Here is a 17319-nt window from a genome sequence, read left to right on the forward strand (position 1 = left end):
CCCACCACCATTTTGTTCTGCAGAAAAAGCAATGAGGATTATGCAGGTCAAATCACTGATTAATATACTTTACATACAAGTCAATTCATCCGCATCAAATGTTGACTACATAGGCAATTTCTTAGAAAATACCAAATCCTGTTACCATAAAAGCCCAGTGCTTAGTCACCTCCAAATGTATTACACATTAAATGAAAGCATGTTCTTCTTAAAAACTATGTATATGCCACTAGAAGGAACCAGATTATAAAAAAGGAAGTTAACTTCAACATGTGTCACTTACAGTAACAGAGAACGTTCTTGGAGAAACACTTATTGTAGATTAAAAGATTATAAATGCAAGATACACTAGCCGTATCTCTTTCTTAGTGACAACAATGTTATATTCTGAAATTATGTACAGATTAATATTTCATTATATGAGTTCTACCTTCTTTTAACTTCTTCACCCACCGGTCCCTGCTTTGTGCACTGGGTGCAAAAATGTAAAGTGTGTTGGCATCATGCACAACCTGAAATAAGACAAAAGATGGAACAGGTGAGAAAAGCTTAGACACAGCATCTTGCCTAGCACAGAGCCCTTGGCACCACAGGCATCAATAAAGGATTCTGAAATGACTGACCAAAAGTCAATTACTTCCGATCCAAAGAACCTAGATTCCCTTCTTACAAAAACACATCTATTTCTTCATGTCTCCATCCAGTGGGATACACATTTTACAAAGGACTGTGCTTCTACAGAAAAAACATATACAGAGGCCAGGATGCCTTGCCAGTCTTGTTATTTCTTGCGATCTAATAAACTAAAGTTCCTTAAGTAAACTTGGTATAACAGGGACTACTCCAATCGAGTATTTTTCTGAATAATATTGGAGATGAATGGACTACTGTTTCAACATCACTCCTATACCTTCCTTTTGCCCCTATAAATAACTGCAGTAGGTAGCTTAATTAAGCACTGACCACCCCAACTCTATACTTTGTGCTTTACAGACATTAACTCAACTAATCCTACCATCAAGGTATCAGTATTTCCATTTTACAGAGGAGGAGACTAAGGTCTATGCAAGACACCCCAATTCTAGATCACTCCCAGAGGCAGTATTCACATAGAATGCACTGCAAATGGTGTCCCTTAAGTTACCTGTCCATCAGCATTTGGCTGGTCATCCAGAAAGCCAGGATTCTGGCTCCAGAGCCCAAACTTTTAACCACAGTACCTCTTTCAGAGGTACCTCCAGGTAAGCAATTAAACAGTCTTATTCTTAATATTCAGAATAAAATTAAGCATGGGAAACCAATCCAAGAATTTTGTCTTTGGTCTATCACTTTATCCTTGATGGTCAGTCACAAGGCAGAAACACCCCAATTGACTAAAAAAATATCTGGGGACTTCCCTGGTGGTCCAGTGGTTAGGACTCCATGCTTCCACTGCTGGGGGGGCTGGGTTGGATCCCTGGCCAGGGAACTAAGGTCCTGTAAGATCCCACAAGCCGCTTGCGGCCAAAAACAAAAACAAAACAAAACACAAATCTGGCTAGAAACCTCCTTTTACCATGTCACTGGATTGAACACACATAGCTCTTTCATCAATAATTGGCTGTTCCTGACCATATTCAATAGATAATCCTGTGGAATAAAAGTCATATTTTTATGGCAAGACAAGAGAAATTTAAACAAAAAATTCTTCTCTGCCCTTTGGCCTCCTCTCTCCCAGCACTGTGCATTGTATAACTCTATTATGCATCACCAAACCCCCCCATCAGCAGAAATACCTGCTCAACCCTAAAGAGCAACATTCTCCTAGCAGCAACAAGACAACTCCTTAAAGATAGCATTCCTGGGGCTTCCCTGGTGGCGCAGTGGTTGAGAGTCTGCCTGCCGATGCAGGGGACACGGGTTCGTGCCCCGGTCCGGGAAGATCCCACATGCCGCGGAGCGGCTGGGCCCGTGGGCCATGGCCGCTGAGCCTGTGCTCCGCAATGCAAGAGGCCACAACAGTGAGAGGCCCGCGTACCGCAAAAAAAAAAAAAAAAAAAAAAAAAGATAGCATTCCTTCCTGATCTTGTAAGGGGTCACGTGACCCACTGTGATGCCACTTAGATCTGGAATACGTAAACTGCCAATAATACGTCATACGATGTCCAGCCCTCTGCCTCAAGAAACTTACATAACTGTGTCTTGACTTCTAATGGGCAGAATAGTTCTCAGAGCTTTCTGAGATTCTCTCCCCAGGTTATAATCCTCAAATTTGGCTTGAATAGAATTTTCCATTTCTTTCTTAGATCGACTGATTAATTTTTTGTTGACAATCCCTTCTCATTCACTTTAATCAAATAAGTGCGGTCAAACAGCAATGGGAACACCATAGAACAAATACTGCTATATTCTGCTCAGTGATTAACTCATCCAACTAGCACTTTGCTGGGACTACATGAGATACAAAAATAAATCAAATACCTTGCTACAAGACAGAAAATGAGATGTGATAAAGAAGTAAAGATAAAGCTCTAAGAGGGACGTGGGGCTGTAGTTGCCTCATTTGGCCCATGACTTTCATACCTGTGATACCATGATTCACAATAAGAAATATATATTTGGTCTCTCCCCTGGTTCCCAGCACAGAGCTCCTAGAAAACTCTTGGAATTTCCTGTGCTGAGAATGATACGGGTGTCTTTTGTTATACTAATAAAGTGACTACTGGAGAGCCCCTAGGGATGGGAGCTGGTTGCCAGTGAAGCCCACCCCATGATTAGAGGGTTGGAACTTTCAGTCCCACTACCCCCCACCTCTGAGGAGGGGAGAGGAGCTGGAGATTGAGTTCAATCATCAATGGCCGATGATGTGAACAATCATGCCCATGTAATGAAGCCTCTATGAAAACCCAAAAGGGAGCGGGTTCTGAGAGCCTCAGGTTGGTAAACATGAGGAGATGTCCGCGGACAGATGAATAAATAAAGACAATTGATATACACGCACATACACACACACACGCACACACACACAGTGGAATATTATTCAGCTCTAAAAAAGAAAATCCATCCACTTGCAACAACATGGTAAACCTGGAGGACATTATGCTAAGCAAAATAAACCAGAAAGAGAAATATTACATGACCTCAGATGTAGAATTTTAAACAAACTCTTAGAAACAGAGAGCAAAAAAGTGGTTGCCAGGGGCAGGTGAAGGGGGGCAATGGGGAGATGTTGGTCAAAGGGTACAAAGTTTCAGTTATGCAAGATGAATGAGTTCTCGAGATCTAAAGTACAGCATGGGGACTACAGTTAACTACACTGCATATATGAAATTTGCTAAGAAGGTAGCTAAGTATTCTCACCACCAAAAAAAGAAAACAAAAAAAGAAGGGAAGAAAAGAAAATGGCAACTATGTGAAGTGATGGATATGTCAATTGGCTTGATTGTAGCAATCATTTCACAATGTTTACATATACCAAAACATCAAATCATACACCTTAAATATATATAATTCTTATGTGTCAATTATACTTCAACAAAGCTGAAAGAAATCAATCAACAAAGCAATGACAGGAAACACTAACGTCAAATAGTAAGCATGACTAAAAGCCCAGAATTTCACTGTCACAAAAATATGCCAGCTCACCTGAAATGGATATTTATTTTGACAGGGAATGACACCATCATCATTCTTCACTATTTCCACACATCTGATTTTTGACACATCAATAAATCCCTTTCTGTACTTTTTCTGTTAAAAGAAAAAAAAAAGGAGAACCATTCCAATCATAAGTTAAGGAAAAAATGTTATTAATAATAATATTTGTTTTAAAAAAATCACTGATTCAATATATTACGATTTCCTTAATAATTATCTAAATCATGTCTCCCTATATTGTTAAAATTATTCAAAATACTAACACTGAGGATTGTAATCAAAATAATTAAGTTCTTTAATTTCCAAAGATGAAATTGCTGTCCTTGCCCTCCTCCAAAAGCTCTAGATCTGTTTAGAAAGAGAGTCCCTTTGATTGTGCCTTCCTCTCAGACACACACTGCAACTTCTTCAACTTCTTGATGACAGCCACCCCCTCTCCCCCGAAAATGAAAGCATCAGAGACCAAACCAAACACTCAATCACAAATGCAAACTCCACCAGTTACATCTTCCACTCCAGCACACAGAACTCAGGAGGATGTGAGATGGACACAGGGCGCTCACACAAAGCCTCCATTCAGAGTCTATATTTGAATTTTCTTTTTCTTTTTCTTTTTTTTTTTCCTTCCCTATTGCCCTTCCTCCCTGCTCAATGCAAATCTCCCTACAGCAAGTAACTAATGACATACCAAGACTCCCTCCTCCGAATCATTCAGTCTTGAGCACAGTAATCTCACATCTGAGAATTTATCCCAGGGAAAAATCCGGAAGATACAAAGTAGTATGTGCAAAGATAACTTGATATACCGTATCCGTGAAAAATTATTACAAATACAATGAAGAAATAAAAAATGTTTACTGAATTATATTAACTGATACATCCCACACAAAAAGCTGTATAAAGACTAAGGTTATTTTAGGAGGGGGTGTAGATAGTCATATGACAAAGAACAGAAGAAAAGTAGAGAAATGAAGATGAAGAACATTGGATTATTTTGGGTGACCCAGCCCTCCCCTGGCCCTAGTCATTCAAAATTGCTTCATCTAATACTCTGAAACTCCCCTCTGGCCACAATCTTTGGGGTCCCTATCCTGCTCCCAGTAACCAGCGCTGCATCCTCACTGTGACCATGGTACCTTCAGACCTGCCAACCCTCCCAGGCCATCAGCTCCCATGTGACGTCTGGCTGTCATTTCACCAGTGCATCCTCCCACCCTCCCTCTCTCCCCCTGCCACCCACCCCCCAGCACACGAATCCCCGTACCCCGGCATTTCTGTCAGCCCCCAGTTCTACGCACACCTTTTTCGACTCATGCGTGCCTGGCTGCAGAAGGTCACGAAACAATCCTAACTGTCCTCTTTGTGCTTAGCCAGGCCTTCGCTGCTGTCCTCAGGTCTTCTGTGTATCTCTAGTGGAGAGAACCTGGTGGCCTCTATGGAGCCCACCAGTCTGATCAGAGCTACAAACCCTTCCCATTCCCCTACTTCATGGAGAAGAGAACAGCTGTCCCAGGAGCACACCCCCAACTTCTTCCTTCTGCAGGTCTAAAGCACCCTAAGATTTACCCTTTTTTCTTCTCTGTCATCCTGCCTCTATGAGAAGGTTAAAAGGACACAACAGCTAAGGACGCTGTAGTAGCACTTAACAGATGTCATTTCCTTTCATGCTCACAAAATTCTCATTTTACAGATGATGAAACTGCAGCTCAGACAGGTTAAACACATTACCCAAGGATCCCAACTGAAAGCTGGGGTCCTAAAGCTCCCCAGACCTTGGATGTCCCAGCTGCAAACAGGTGACAAAATTAATGGAGCCAAGTCCCTGAGGGGGCAACCTGGATTCTGAGCATGGCCTGAGATTTTACTTCTCCTGCTTATAGACACCTTCAGGCCTCTGCCATCCATACCAAGAACCTTCTTCTGGCCCTGCTACTGCCCTAACTCTGTTCTTCCCTTGCTGAAAGAGAGATTATTACACCACCAGTCTTCATTTCCTTCCCACCCACTCCTCCTTAACCACTTGCGATCTGCCTCCCCTCTCGTCACACCTGCTAAAGCTGTTCTCAAAAACACCACCTATGACCAAACCCAAGAGCCTTCGCTCAGCTGTCTTCCGCTCAAGCTGTTAACGAGGCATTTGGGGGTGCTCCGCTCTCTTCTCCTGCAGTGGCCTTGACTTTGGGTCACCCAGGCTTTCCTTCTGCCCCTTCCACTCAGTTTCCCACAGGACAACACCTGTTCTGTGCCAGCAACTGTGTCAAGGAATATATCAAGTCCCTATAGGAAAAGCTCATTTCCTGAGCATACGGTCCAAATATGGAGCCATTTAATCCTCAGATCCTCTGTGAGATAAGTGTTATTAGACACATCTGACAGACGGAAGAAACAAAAATTAAGTCACTTGCCCAAGTTTACCTGTGGGAGAGACATACACAGCAACTTTATCATCCAACGTAGTAAGTACTGAATATTAAAAAGATGCTAAGAGAACATAGAGGAACCAAGACTTACACGATAATTTCAGAAAAGAAATTCCGATAATATCATAGGGAGGGAATGAACAGCACAGCACGTGGGATGAAACACATATTCCAGAATGACCTAGGTTGCCTCATCTATAAAATAGAAATAATAATAGTATCCACTTCATGGATACTATTAGATAGTTATGAGAGTTATATGAGTTAGTATTTGCAAAGTGCTTAGAAGAGTGACCTGTAGTATCATATCTATGAGTGTTTGCCACATAAAATAAATAAGTGGAAAAAAAAGGTCAGTGTGGCTGAAGGACAGGGTACATGAGGCAGGATGGAAAGGTGAGCAGGGACCAGCTTGTAAAGAACCTGCTGCACAGTACCAAAGGGTCTGGTCAGACAGGGCCACCTACCCTGCTCCTGGGCCTATGCCAGTTAGTGTGCAAAAGAAACTTCCAGAGCGCCATCCTCCTATTAATAAGTCACACGGGTTCACCGTAGAAACCTTAGAAAATACTAACAGCACAAAGAAAATCAAATGACCCTGAATCCCCCAACTCTGGAGAAAATCCCTGTTGACATCATGGAGTTTTTCCAGACACTGCTCTGGGGTCATTTATCACCTACCGGCTCTCTTTCTTGAGCAGCAGACTGTGGTCGGCTTCTGAGATGCCTGTCTCCACTCACCACTTGCCCCTGTGACTAAAAGCAGCTGTCAGATGTCAGTCAATCCACACAGGAAAATTTGAGATGACTGGTATGCTGGGCTGGCTTATGCCCCCTAAATACATGTTCCATGATATATCATATATTGTATTATGCTAATATTTTGGCTTATTAATCCAAATACTTTGCTATGAAGTTTGCAGATAAAGGTTCACGCTTAAGTTGGCCATTCATTATTTTACCTATCCTGCCAGCAAACACTGATCGGACACGAAGCACAGCACTGTGTGCTGCAGCTTCAACGTTATGCAAGGGGGCTGAGGGTTTCCTCAAGAGGAATTCACAACCATATGGTAGGTGGAAGGGGAAGAGGGGAGTGATTCATCATCCAATAAAGACGAAGTCATGCGCTCATGGTATACTACGGAGTGAGACAGTGATTGGGCCAGGAAAAGCTGGGGAAGCTTTTGGGAGGAAAACTGATATTTTGGTTTTGAAAGGATAAGTAGGAGTTTTTCTTTAGAGAAAGTGGAGAAGAGAATTCAGGCAGCAAAAACAACAAAGCACTGATTTAGGGAACAGGAAGAAATGCATTATGGCTGAAGTTCAGGGTGGTTCAGGGGAAGTGTAGGAAAGGACACCAAAATGGTTATTTGAGACCAAATTAGGAAGAGGTAAGTAATGGCCATTTCACCCATTTGTAAACCAGCTTAAATGGGGAAACTAGACAAAGAGATGAAATATGACTTGCTTAAAACCACACATCAACTGAACGGCAGAACTGGGATTTAGGTGAAAGAGATCCTGCCCCTGGGCAAGTCTTACAAGATACACAGTTTTCCTTTAATTTCCAGAATTAAAATACGTTTTAAAATATCAATAACGATCCTAAATTAAACTAATTTTTTATAATTGTATACAAATATCCAGGGCTGACCCCAGGTGTATCTACAGAACACCCAGACTCAGGTCCTCCTTTCTACACCCCTCTCCCAAGGCATCCTGAGACCCATTACACGCAGTAAGAGTTTCCCTCCAGTATTACAAGGATCCCTCCCTTTCCCTTATATCACAACTTTTGTTCCTAATGTGGCTATTCCCAGCTGCCTGCCACAGAAGGAATCTACTGGATGAATCACCTGTGCATTGCAAAGGGACCTCAGGTCAGGCGCATGGGCTTTGGAGGCAGGCAGATCCTGAGCCCAGCCACGCTCTGCCTTCTCTCAGTTCCTCTGTCTTCAGGAATAGGATAATACTCCTCACTTCATTAAGCTATAAGCAGGAATAAAGATAAGGTACATAGGTGCTCAGTACAGTGTCTGGCACAGGGAAGTCACTCCCTAGATGGCAGCATTTACTATTAATTAGTCTTCACAACAACCCTGGGAAATTGTTAGGAAACTGAGCGTCTGAGAGGTAACAAGACTGGCTAAGAGGCTGAGCCAGAACTGAACCCAGATCTCTCAAAATCGCAAAAGCTTTTACCTGACTCCCGGTCTCTCAAGCCTGAATATTTCTGGACTCTTATTTTAGAAAAAGAAAATTATTTTATGTCAAAACCTAACAACTACAGAGCATTCACTCTGAGCCAGGCATTATATGCACCTCTCACATGGTAACTCAATGAATCTTCACATAATTATGGGAACTCTTGTCACCCCATTTTACAGATGAAGAAATCAAGACTTAAAGGGTATAATTAACTGGCTGAAAGTCATACAACAAACCAGGACCTGAACTCTTAATTCCAACCCTGAATTCTTAAGTGCCACGTACACTTTAGTAACTTGATACCACTTAACTAAGTACAAACAGAAACTCAGTGGAAATTTCTCATGCTTATAACTCTTAACAACTATAAGAATGTTAAGAGTTCACAAGTTAAGTGCAAACAAACTGGACAATAAATAAGATTTAAACTAACAGCTTACTTGATTGAATGTGACGGCTGGGGTGTTTGCTGGAATTGAATCCCTCTCCCCAAACCAGTTCGTCTGGCGTCCTCAGGCTTGCAATACTGTGTGCCATGTGACGGCCTCTTCCTCCCCTCTCTTACTTCCAACTATCGAAGTACGCACATCTGTTTGCACACACGCTGTCAGCCTATCATTAGGCCTCCATTTGGTCCCACTAAATTGTTTAGTCAGCCTCTGTTCTTTCTCCATAGGACACAACAATTGAGACAGACCATAGGGCTTCCCTGGTGGCGCAGTGGTTGAGAGTCCGCCTGCTGATGCAGGGGACGCAGGTTCGTGCCCCGGTCTGGGAGGATCCCACATGCCGCGGAGCGGCTGGGCCCGTGAGCCATGGCCGCTGAGCCTGCGCGTCCAGAGCCTGTGCCCCGCAACGGGAGAGGCCACAGCAGTGAGAGGCCCGCGTATCGCAAAAAAAAAAAAAAAAAAACAGACCATAAATACAAACACAAATATGGCTGCTGACGTGGCATGTTTAGTGACAAGGGACCATCCAGAGAATACAGACAAAAGATATGTTATATACAATAAAATATAAAATAGAATTCCTAGATCTTGCAGTCCTCAGCAGACGGACAGCACCAAAGCTTACTACTGCCATTCACTGTATTCCATCATGATCATTTCTTCACTCAGCCGCATTGATTAAAGATTGATTCTGGCTTCCTTTCTTCTACCATCAGCGAGGCACAGAGGTACCAAAGAACCATGATACAGACTTAAAAGAGTTCTAGTCAACCCTTGAAAAAAGAAAGAAAATGATGTATTCTACCAAAAATCTCCAATGAGCCAAAGGTCTATTTTATACACGAAGGTTCTTTTCCCTTTCTACTCAGAACAGAGTTAAAAGAAAGAGTTAAAAGAATGGGCCTCAAGGGCAGCAGGACACATTAATCATGAGAAAGAAAGAAAACCTCCAGATGGATATGACTTTTTTTTTTTTTTTGAGGATACTGGGAATAATTTTGATGTAGATCTTTCTGGTATCAGGAGAAGTAGAATAAATAAAATAAAGGCATTTCCAACTTGGTGATTCTATGATGAAACATCCCCTCTTTGCTAAGTACGAAATTCTAGTGAAAAGCAGAAGAAAGCAAAACCAAAAACGTGGCATCCTAGTATTGTTTTCCTCCCTTTTAATCAGCTCATAATAATAACTGACATAGTGGCTTTACATTTTATAAAGTGATTTTACACTAAACAAACACATAAAAAGGGTACTTTAACATTAAGAAGCCAGTAGTTACATACATAAGCATGGCTTAATTATGAAGATTATGGTTTCTAAGATAACATCCAGAATAAAAACAGGATAAATTATAAGGAATCTGAAGGCAAAAAATTTCATTTTCAAAATCACACAATAATCTTCATATAAGATTGTGCTGATATAGGTAATTATAAGGTTTCTGGAGATAGTTTTTCACTGTATTCAAAGTTAGAGTTTTTATTCCCCCCTGAGTGATCACTTACTCTTATGATTTTTCTATACTTCTGGCAACCCTCATGCCAACTCCCTTCTGCGACCCAAGGGAACTTTTAAAAACTAATACCAGGTATGTTTTATTATAGTTGAAAGCAAAACTTACTAATGTAAGTATTTTCAAATAAGTCTAAAACTGATTTACCTAGCTTAGTTCTTTTTTTTTTTAAATAGAGTCACAGATTTATTTATTTTTGGCCACGTTGGGTCTTCGTTGCTGCGTGCGGGCTTTCTCTAGTTGTGGCGAGTGGGGGCTACTCTTCGCTGTGGTGTGTGGCCTTCTCATTGCAGTGGCTTTTATTGTTGCGGAGCACGGGCTCTAGGCACGTGGGCTTCAGTAGTTGTGGCACATGGGCTCAGCAGTTGTCGCTCGCAGGCTCTAGAGCGCAGGCTCAGTAGTTGTGGCACATGGGCTTAGCTGCTCCGTGGCATGTGGGATCTTCCCGGACCAGGGCTCGAACCCGTGTCCCCTGCATTGGCAGGTGGATTCTGAACCACTGCGCCACCAGGGAAGTCCCAAAAGTGACTTTAAATACAAAGTCAGAAGTTATTAGGAAAGAAACTTGTCAAGTCAATTAACTTTTAGAAATATTTATGTGAATAATACGTACAACAATTGACTTTATTGCTAGACTCAAGGCTCTCTTTACTTACCTACATGGACTTTTTTTTAACTTACTGAACATGCCAAAATATTTTGAGTATTGTTTAATATTTTAACACAGCAGAGTCAATGTGTCATAATGGTTGAGAGCACACCTTCATTATCAGGCAGACCTGCATTTAAATGCCAGCTTTGTGGCCCAATGCAAATTAATTGACCTCATTTAGTCTCTATTTCCTCATTTGTAAAATGGGGTTATTAAAATAACTTATCTCCTAGATTATTGTGAGGATTAATTGTGATACACTCATAAAGCACTCGACACAATATCTAGCCCATCGCAATCACTAATATGTTATTAGTATAATTTTTTTGCCTTTAGATAAAAGATTTCTAAAATTTTTCAGCACTTAAACCCTTTTTTCCCACAAATATATCAGAGGATTTAGATATTTTAAATACTTTACTGGCTTTTACATTGTGTCTTTAGGTAACATAGCAATGCTTCTCTACTCTCTCCTCAGAGGAATTCAACAAACACTCCAAGAACTCAAAAAATCTAGGAGTAGACAATTAAGCTATAATGCATAAAATATTGCAGAGCAAACTAGGGAACTAGGATCATAGCAGAAGCGCTCTTTCTCTTGAAATAAAACAATATTTTAAGAAGCTATTTTTTAAGAGTCATGTACCACAATGTTCATTGCAGCTCTATTTACAATAGCCAGGACATGGAAGCAACCTAAGTGTCCATCAACAGATGAATGGATAAAGAAGATGTGGCACATATATACAATGGAATATTACTCAGCCATAAAAAGAAACGAAATTGAGTTATTTGTAGTGAGGTGGATGGACCTAGAGTCTGTCATACAGAGTGAAGTAAGTCAGAAAGAGAAAAACAAATACCATATGCTAACATATATATATATATATATACATATATATATATATATGGAATCTAAAGAAAAAAAATGTTTATGAAGAACCTAGGGGCAGGACAGGAATAAAGATGCAGACGTAGAGAATGGACTTGAGGACACAGGGAGGGGGAAGGGTAAGCTGGGACAAAGTGAGAGAGCGGTATGGACTTACATATAGTAACAAATGTAAAATAGATAGCTAGTGGGAAGCAGCCGCATAGCACAGGGAGATCAGTTCAGTGCTCCGTGACCACCTAGAGGGGTGGGATAGGGAGGGTGGGAGGGAGACATAAGAGGGAGGAGATATGGGGATATATGTATATGTATAGCTGACTCACTTTGTTATAAAGCAGAAAGTAACACACCATTGTAAAGCAATTATACTCCAATAAAGGTGTTAAAAAAAAGAGAGAGAAAGAAGCTATTTTTTAAAGTAATTAGGCCCTATCTATTGATTACCACAGAAATGCAGGAAAAGTCCAGCAACTACTTAGGACAATATTTTCTGAGCATCTAATAATTGCTAGAAAATGTGCTAAGCACAAGAGACATGGAGATTAAAAAATATGGCCACTGTATTTACCCGAGAGAAATGAAGGCATCTGACCACACAAAGACTTGTACAAGAATATTCACAGAAGCTTTATTTGTATTAATTGAAAACTGGAAACAACCCAAATGTCCATCAACAGGTGACTGGACAAACAATGAAATACTTCACAGTAATAAAAAGAAATGCAATATTGATACAAAAGATGAATGTATTTCAAAATAATATGCTAGGTGAAAGAAGTTAGCTTTTTAAAAAGAGTACATGCTAGGGCTCCCCTGGTGGCACAGTGGTTGAGAGTCCACCTGCCGATACAGGGGACACGGGTTTGTGCCCTGGTCCGGGAAGATCCCACATGCCGCGGAGCGGCTGGGCCCGTGAGCCACGGCCGCTGAGCCTGCGCGTCCGGAGCCTGTGCTCCGCAACGGGAGAGGCTACAACAGTGAGAGGCCCACGTACCGCAAAAAAAAAAGAGTACATGCTATATGAGTTTATTCTAAAATTCTCATACATGCAAACTAATCTATAGTGTCAAAAATCAGATCAATGATTACCTAGGGATAGTGGGAATGAAAGAGGAGGTATGAATTACAAAAAGCATGGGGAAATTTTGGGGGGTAATGTATATGTTCATTATTTTATTGTAGTGATAGATTCACAAGTGTATACATATATCAAAACTCCTTAAATACTAAAAATAGCATTTCCTTTGCTGCTTGTGTTACAAACTACACAATGAAGTTAGTGAGTTTCAAATGTTATATTAGTCATATTGATGCTTATATACATGTTTAGGCACAGGTAGCTATACCGTGAAAATGATAGTAGTTCAGTAATATAAAATAATAAAAGTCACATAAGTGTCATAGGCAGATTTGTATCTGGTTTTTTCCCCCCAGAAAATATTTACTGTAAATTATTTTCTACTTTGGGATAAAAAAAATTTTGTAATTATATTCAAACTATAAATATGTGTGTGTGTGTGTGTGTGTGTGTGTGTGTGTGTGTATACGCCAAAAATTTCTAGTGCTGGGCACAATACTCATTGTTCCAGCAGGAGGAATAATTCGATACTCTAAACTGCTGAAAATCTTATAAGTCTCCTTACATGATCTGTCTCTGGTGCAATTCCTATTACAGTATAAACAGTAGAAATTTGATGGATATTTTTCTTATTTCAGTAAGAAACATGAATGGTTAAGGGAAAAGTTACTTTTTCTTATGTCCTATAAAAGGACAAAAATTCTACAATTTTGATAAAATTTGTTAAATACCTGGGAATAAACTTTATAAGAAATGAGTAGAACATATATGAAGAAAAATAGAAAACCTCACTGAGAGATATAAAGGAGAATTCTAGGTAGGAAATCTAAACAACCATAAAAAAAACCTCCTCAAATAATATAATTTAAATACATGCAGTTAACTATATATTGATTATAACCTCAATAGAGCTGAAAAAAATATGGCTGCGGCCATCAGGGACCTTGACATCTGGGAACATTTGGAAACTAAGAAATTCTTTGCTAATAATTTAGTGTTACAAATCATAGACTTAAAAAAGGAAAACCGCAATGACAAAAGAAAAAAATAGGTATAAAAATTAAGCAACATAACTTCATAATGGGCCAGAAGTAGGCAATCAATCAGCTCTCAATTAAATAAAGGCTCTGCCTTAGTATTTATTCTGATTTAGAAACAACTTATCCATTCACCTGATTCATCTAGTACTAAATGAATTTCTGGTTAAAAAATAAAATTAATTTAATACCTTCCCCCAAAGCTGGTGCCCGGTTCTACACTCCTCTTTCTTCCTTTCTCATCATCTGCTTCTTCGAGGCAGGCGTGGTAAAGGTCACCAACTGGAAGGTCAATGAAGACACACCCACCTCCTCCTCAGCACCTGGCACGTGCCCAACAACTTTTTGCATAAGTGCATGAATGAATGAGGACATAAACGAACAGGAGGCGATTCAGCTAAGTGGACAGGAGGCCTTCCTTAGGTCTGATTTCACAATATCCAGTCACAGCCACCACTTTTCTGTGACTATGCTGTTTCAGAGAATAATTTCGGCTAGCTTTATTTCTGCCCCTGCTCTCTCAGACATATGCCATCCCAGGGGGGCATAGGCATGCCACAAATCACCAGGACCTAAGAGACCCTTCCTCTGCCCCTCTGTTCAATCAAACCACACTGCTGCATGTGTGAATACCAATTAACAGAGTAACTGTCACGTTACAATCCTGAGACACAACTCTATCGAGGGACCCCTCCTCAACCACAGAGATGGTAATCCCTGGATATGTCTCTGCAAATCTCTGCCTTTTTTGTTTGTCTGTTTAAGTAGGAAAAGAGAAGAAACAGAGAAAAAAGAGAGAAGGAAGGTCCTTTAACCTAGGTTTCAGTTCTCAAGTTTCTATGGTTAACAGTGACTAGTAGAACTTTGCTTCTGTACTAGGGATTCTGTGTGCCTGTGTGTGTGTGTGCCTGTGTGTGTGTGTGTGTGTGTGTGTGTGTGTGTGTGTGTGCGCGCGCGCGCGCGCACGCATGCATTCTGAGGCTCTCCAGTAGACACTTCGTGTGTTCAGGGTTTTTTTTTAATGACATTTTATATCTTTATGAAAGTGGAAATAACTAGAATCACACGAAAGTGATCTCTTATCAAGAGGAACTTGGGAGACAGAAGCTTTGTGAGTTTCTGGTGGGTGAGAATTACAGACAGCAAACAGGGCAAAATAGAAAATTCCATTTCCAGGATGGGTGGTAGGTGGCAGAGGCAATTAGTAATGCCAACACACGAGGCAAACTCTGTGGCTTTTGCATGTGGTATGAACCCACAGCTGCAGCACGAGTAGGGGTACGATTCTCATCCCCACTCCCAGTATCCCCATCATGACCAAAGGGATTGATGAATCCAGAGAAATCACAGCCCCAGGAGTGGGAAACCCCTGTGGCAATTGCCCCACACAGCCTCACACTAGGAGGCTGACCCGTGATATATACGCAGGACTGAGTTTCTGGGCAGGGAAAAGGCTGGGAGGCTCATAGCCTCTTGGGAAATTGACCTCCACACTGTCCACACCGGACCAGTTCCGCCACTAAGAAAAATCTGTCTGCTTGTCTGATGTGAGTGGACCACAAAGGTGTTTCCAGACAAGTATGAACTGGAGATGTGATTTCTTTAACACTGAACCGAGCTCTGCTAGGGTCCTGCAAGACCAGAGCATTAGCTTGGTCTTTAAATAAGCTTCCACTGGACCATATACAATATTTCTCTAGTTTTCTCCAGTGTTAAAGGGATCACCCTGGAGTTTGTTTTCTAAATACCTTTAAAATATTCAACGGGCTATAACAGTAGCTTCCCTAGACTGCTTGCTGCCCCTGAGAGAGCGACATCCCTCCTTTTTTTCCTATAAAGATAATCGGTCGTCCTAGGAAAAGTTCCTTCCTTTTGCTTCTACTGGGGCCTAGGGGCTGGGGGTGAATGGGAGGAGGGTGAGCAGGTGGGCATGGGGAGAAGGAATCACCAGGAGAACAGCAGCAACAAAGAGAAGATGTGTATCTTGGATTGAGGTCTCTCATAAGGAAAGATGAACTGCCCATCAATTCTCCCCACAGTAAGATATCCAAAGAGAAATATACAAAATTGCCTAGTTCCACAGGTTTCTGGAGGCCTAACAGGTGCCAATTACTGCTTTTACTATGGTTTCTATAGGGATATTCACTTTGTGTTACAATTAATTTATGGAAAACTTTGGTAAAACGACCTCTTAATTGCAAACATTCTACAGATAAAATTATTTTTAAAACAATTTCTTCCACTAACTGGGTATGCTTTATGACATCAAGGAAGTTCTGTTGATATGTTTTGAGGTGTAATGATAGTATAAAGGTTAAGATGGAGACTCTGTCTTTTGGAGGTGGATACTGAAGCATCTGTAGAAGAAATGGTATGATTTCTGTATGATAATGAGAGTGGGAAGGATTATGGAAGTGGGGGGAGGGAGGATGACTGGGGGTTATTTGGCTGAGTGCTGGATACATGGGGGTCACTGCACTATTCTGTCTACTCTTGAGTATGTTTGAAAAGTCTAAAAAATACTTCTTCCCATCACATTTTAAAAAATCCTGATCAAAGCAGTAGTTGGATCTACTTACAAAAATTTTTTGTGAGAATATAGAAAGGGTCCATTATAAACGGGTAGAAAGTACAGATGGGCAAATTGCTTAACTACGACTACTAAAGCTTTAGCTATCCTTGTGGTACGGTGTTACACTGGATTCAGAAGAAGAATCAACACAATCCCTGATGTTCACACAGTGCTCTCAGAAGTCATGTTTATACAGCTCCCTGCATCCATCAATCTCTAAGTGCTCCAATTTTAATTATAGATCTACTGATCCTGATCAAGTAATGAGTTATTGAGCATCTGCATTTTACAATTAGGTAAATGGGGCACTGAGGTTAAACCAATTGATCAAGGGCAAATGAAGAAGATACAGAACTCTAGGCTGCACTGCTCTACTCTTCATTGACTATCACAGCTGGGGGCCATAATTAAACTATTCATCCCTCTTAGTTTGCTATTGCTAATACAATTAACCCTCAAATAATCTAGTAAAAATTAATCCACGTTGCAGAATACATGGCCATTCCAAGAGATGCTCCCCAATGCCAAATACAAGATCCTCACAGCCTAGCAGCCAGGCTATACTCACTGTGAGCCCACCAGCACCTGTGATGGGGCATTATCTGGTTGATTTTCTCTGAGGGACCACATCACACCACCTAGACGGCAACCAGCCTCGCAAGGCTTTCAAGGAACTTGTAGGAGTTACTGTAGCAACTCCAGTGAGTATATCTGAAACCACCATATTACCAAGCACAGGCTTTTAAGTGGATTCAGAAAGAAAGGTGGCTTTTCTCATCAATTCACTAAGGTAATATTAGGTCAAACCAGAAGAAACTGCTATTTTTGTTGTCAAAAATGATCAAATATTAGTAATTT

The 17319-nt window shown here is 40.9% G+C and overlaps 1 protein-coding gene across 7 annotated transcripts in view; it reads right to left on the reverse strand.

Annotated features, from left to right (window-relative positions):
* TEC (tec protein tyrosine kinase) overlaps positions 1-17319 on the reverse strand; it is a 141714-nt gene that overhangs the window by 37922 nt on the left and 86473 nt on the right. For 5 of the 7 annotated variants that reach the window (XM_067735900.1, XM_067735898.1, XM_067735895.1 and 2 more), the window contains 2 exons: positions 3625-3729; positions 431-512 (listed from right to left, as the gene is read on the reverse strand). In XM_067735900.1, the coding sequence (XP_067592001.1) occupies positions 431-512; positions 3625-3729 (187 nt within the window). Of the gene's footprint in view, positions 1-430; positions 513-3624; positions 3730-8707; positions 8945-17319 lie in introns of those variants that run through there. The other 2 variants (XM_067735901.1, XM_067735899.1) reach the window with 2 other exon arrangements.

Source organism: Pseudorca crassidens, chromosome 4, assembly GCF_039906515.1.
Source record: "Pseudorca crassidens isolate mPseCra1 chromosome 4, mPseCra1.hap1, whole genome shotgun sequence".
NCBI lineage: Eukaryota > Metazoa > Chordata > Mammalia > Artiodactyla > Delphinidae > Pseudorca > Pseudorca crassidens.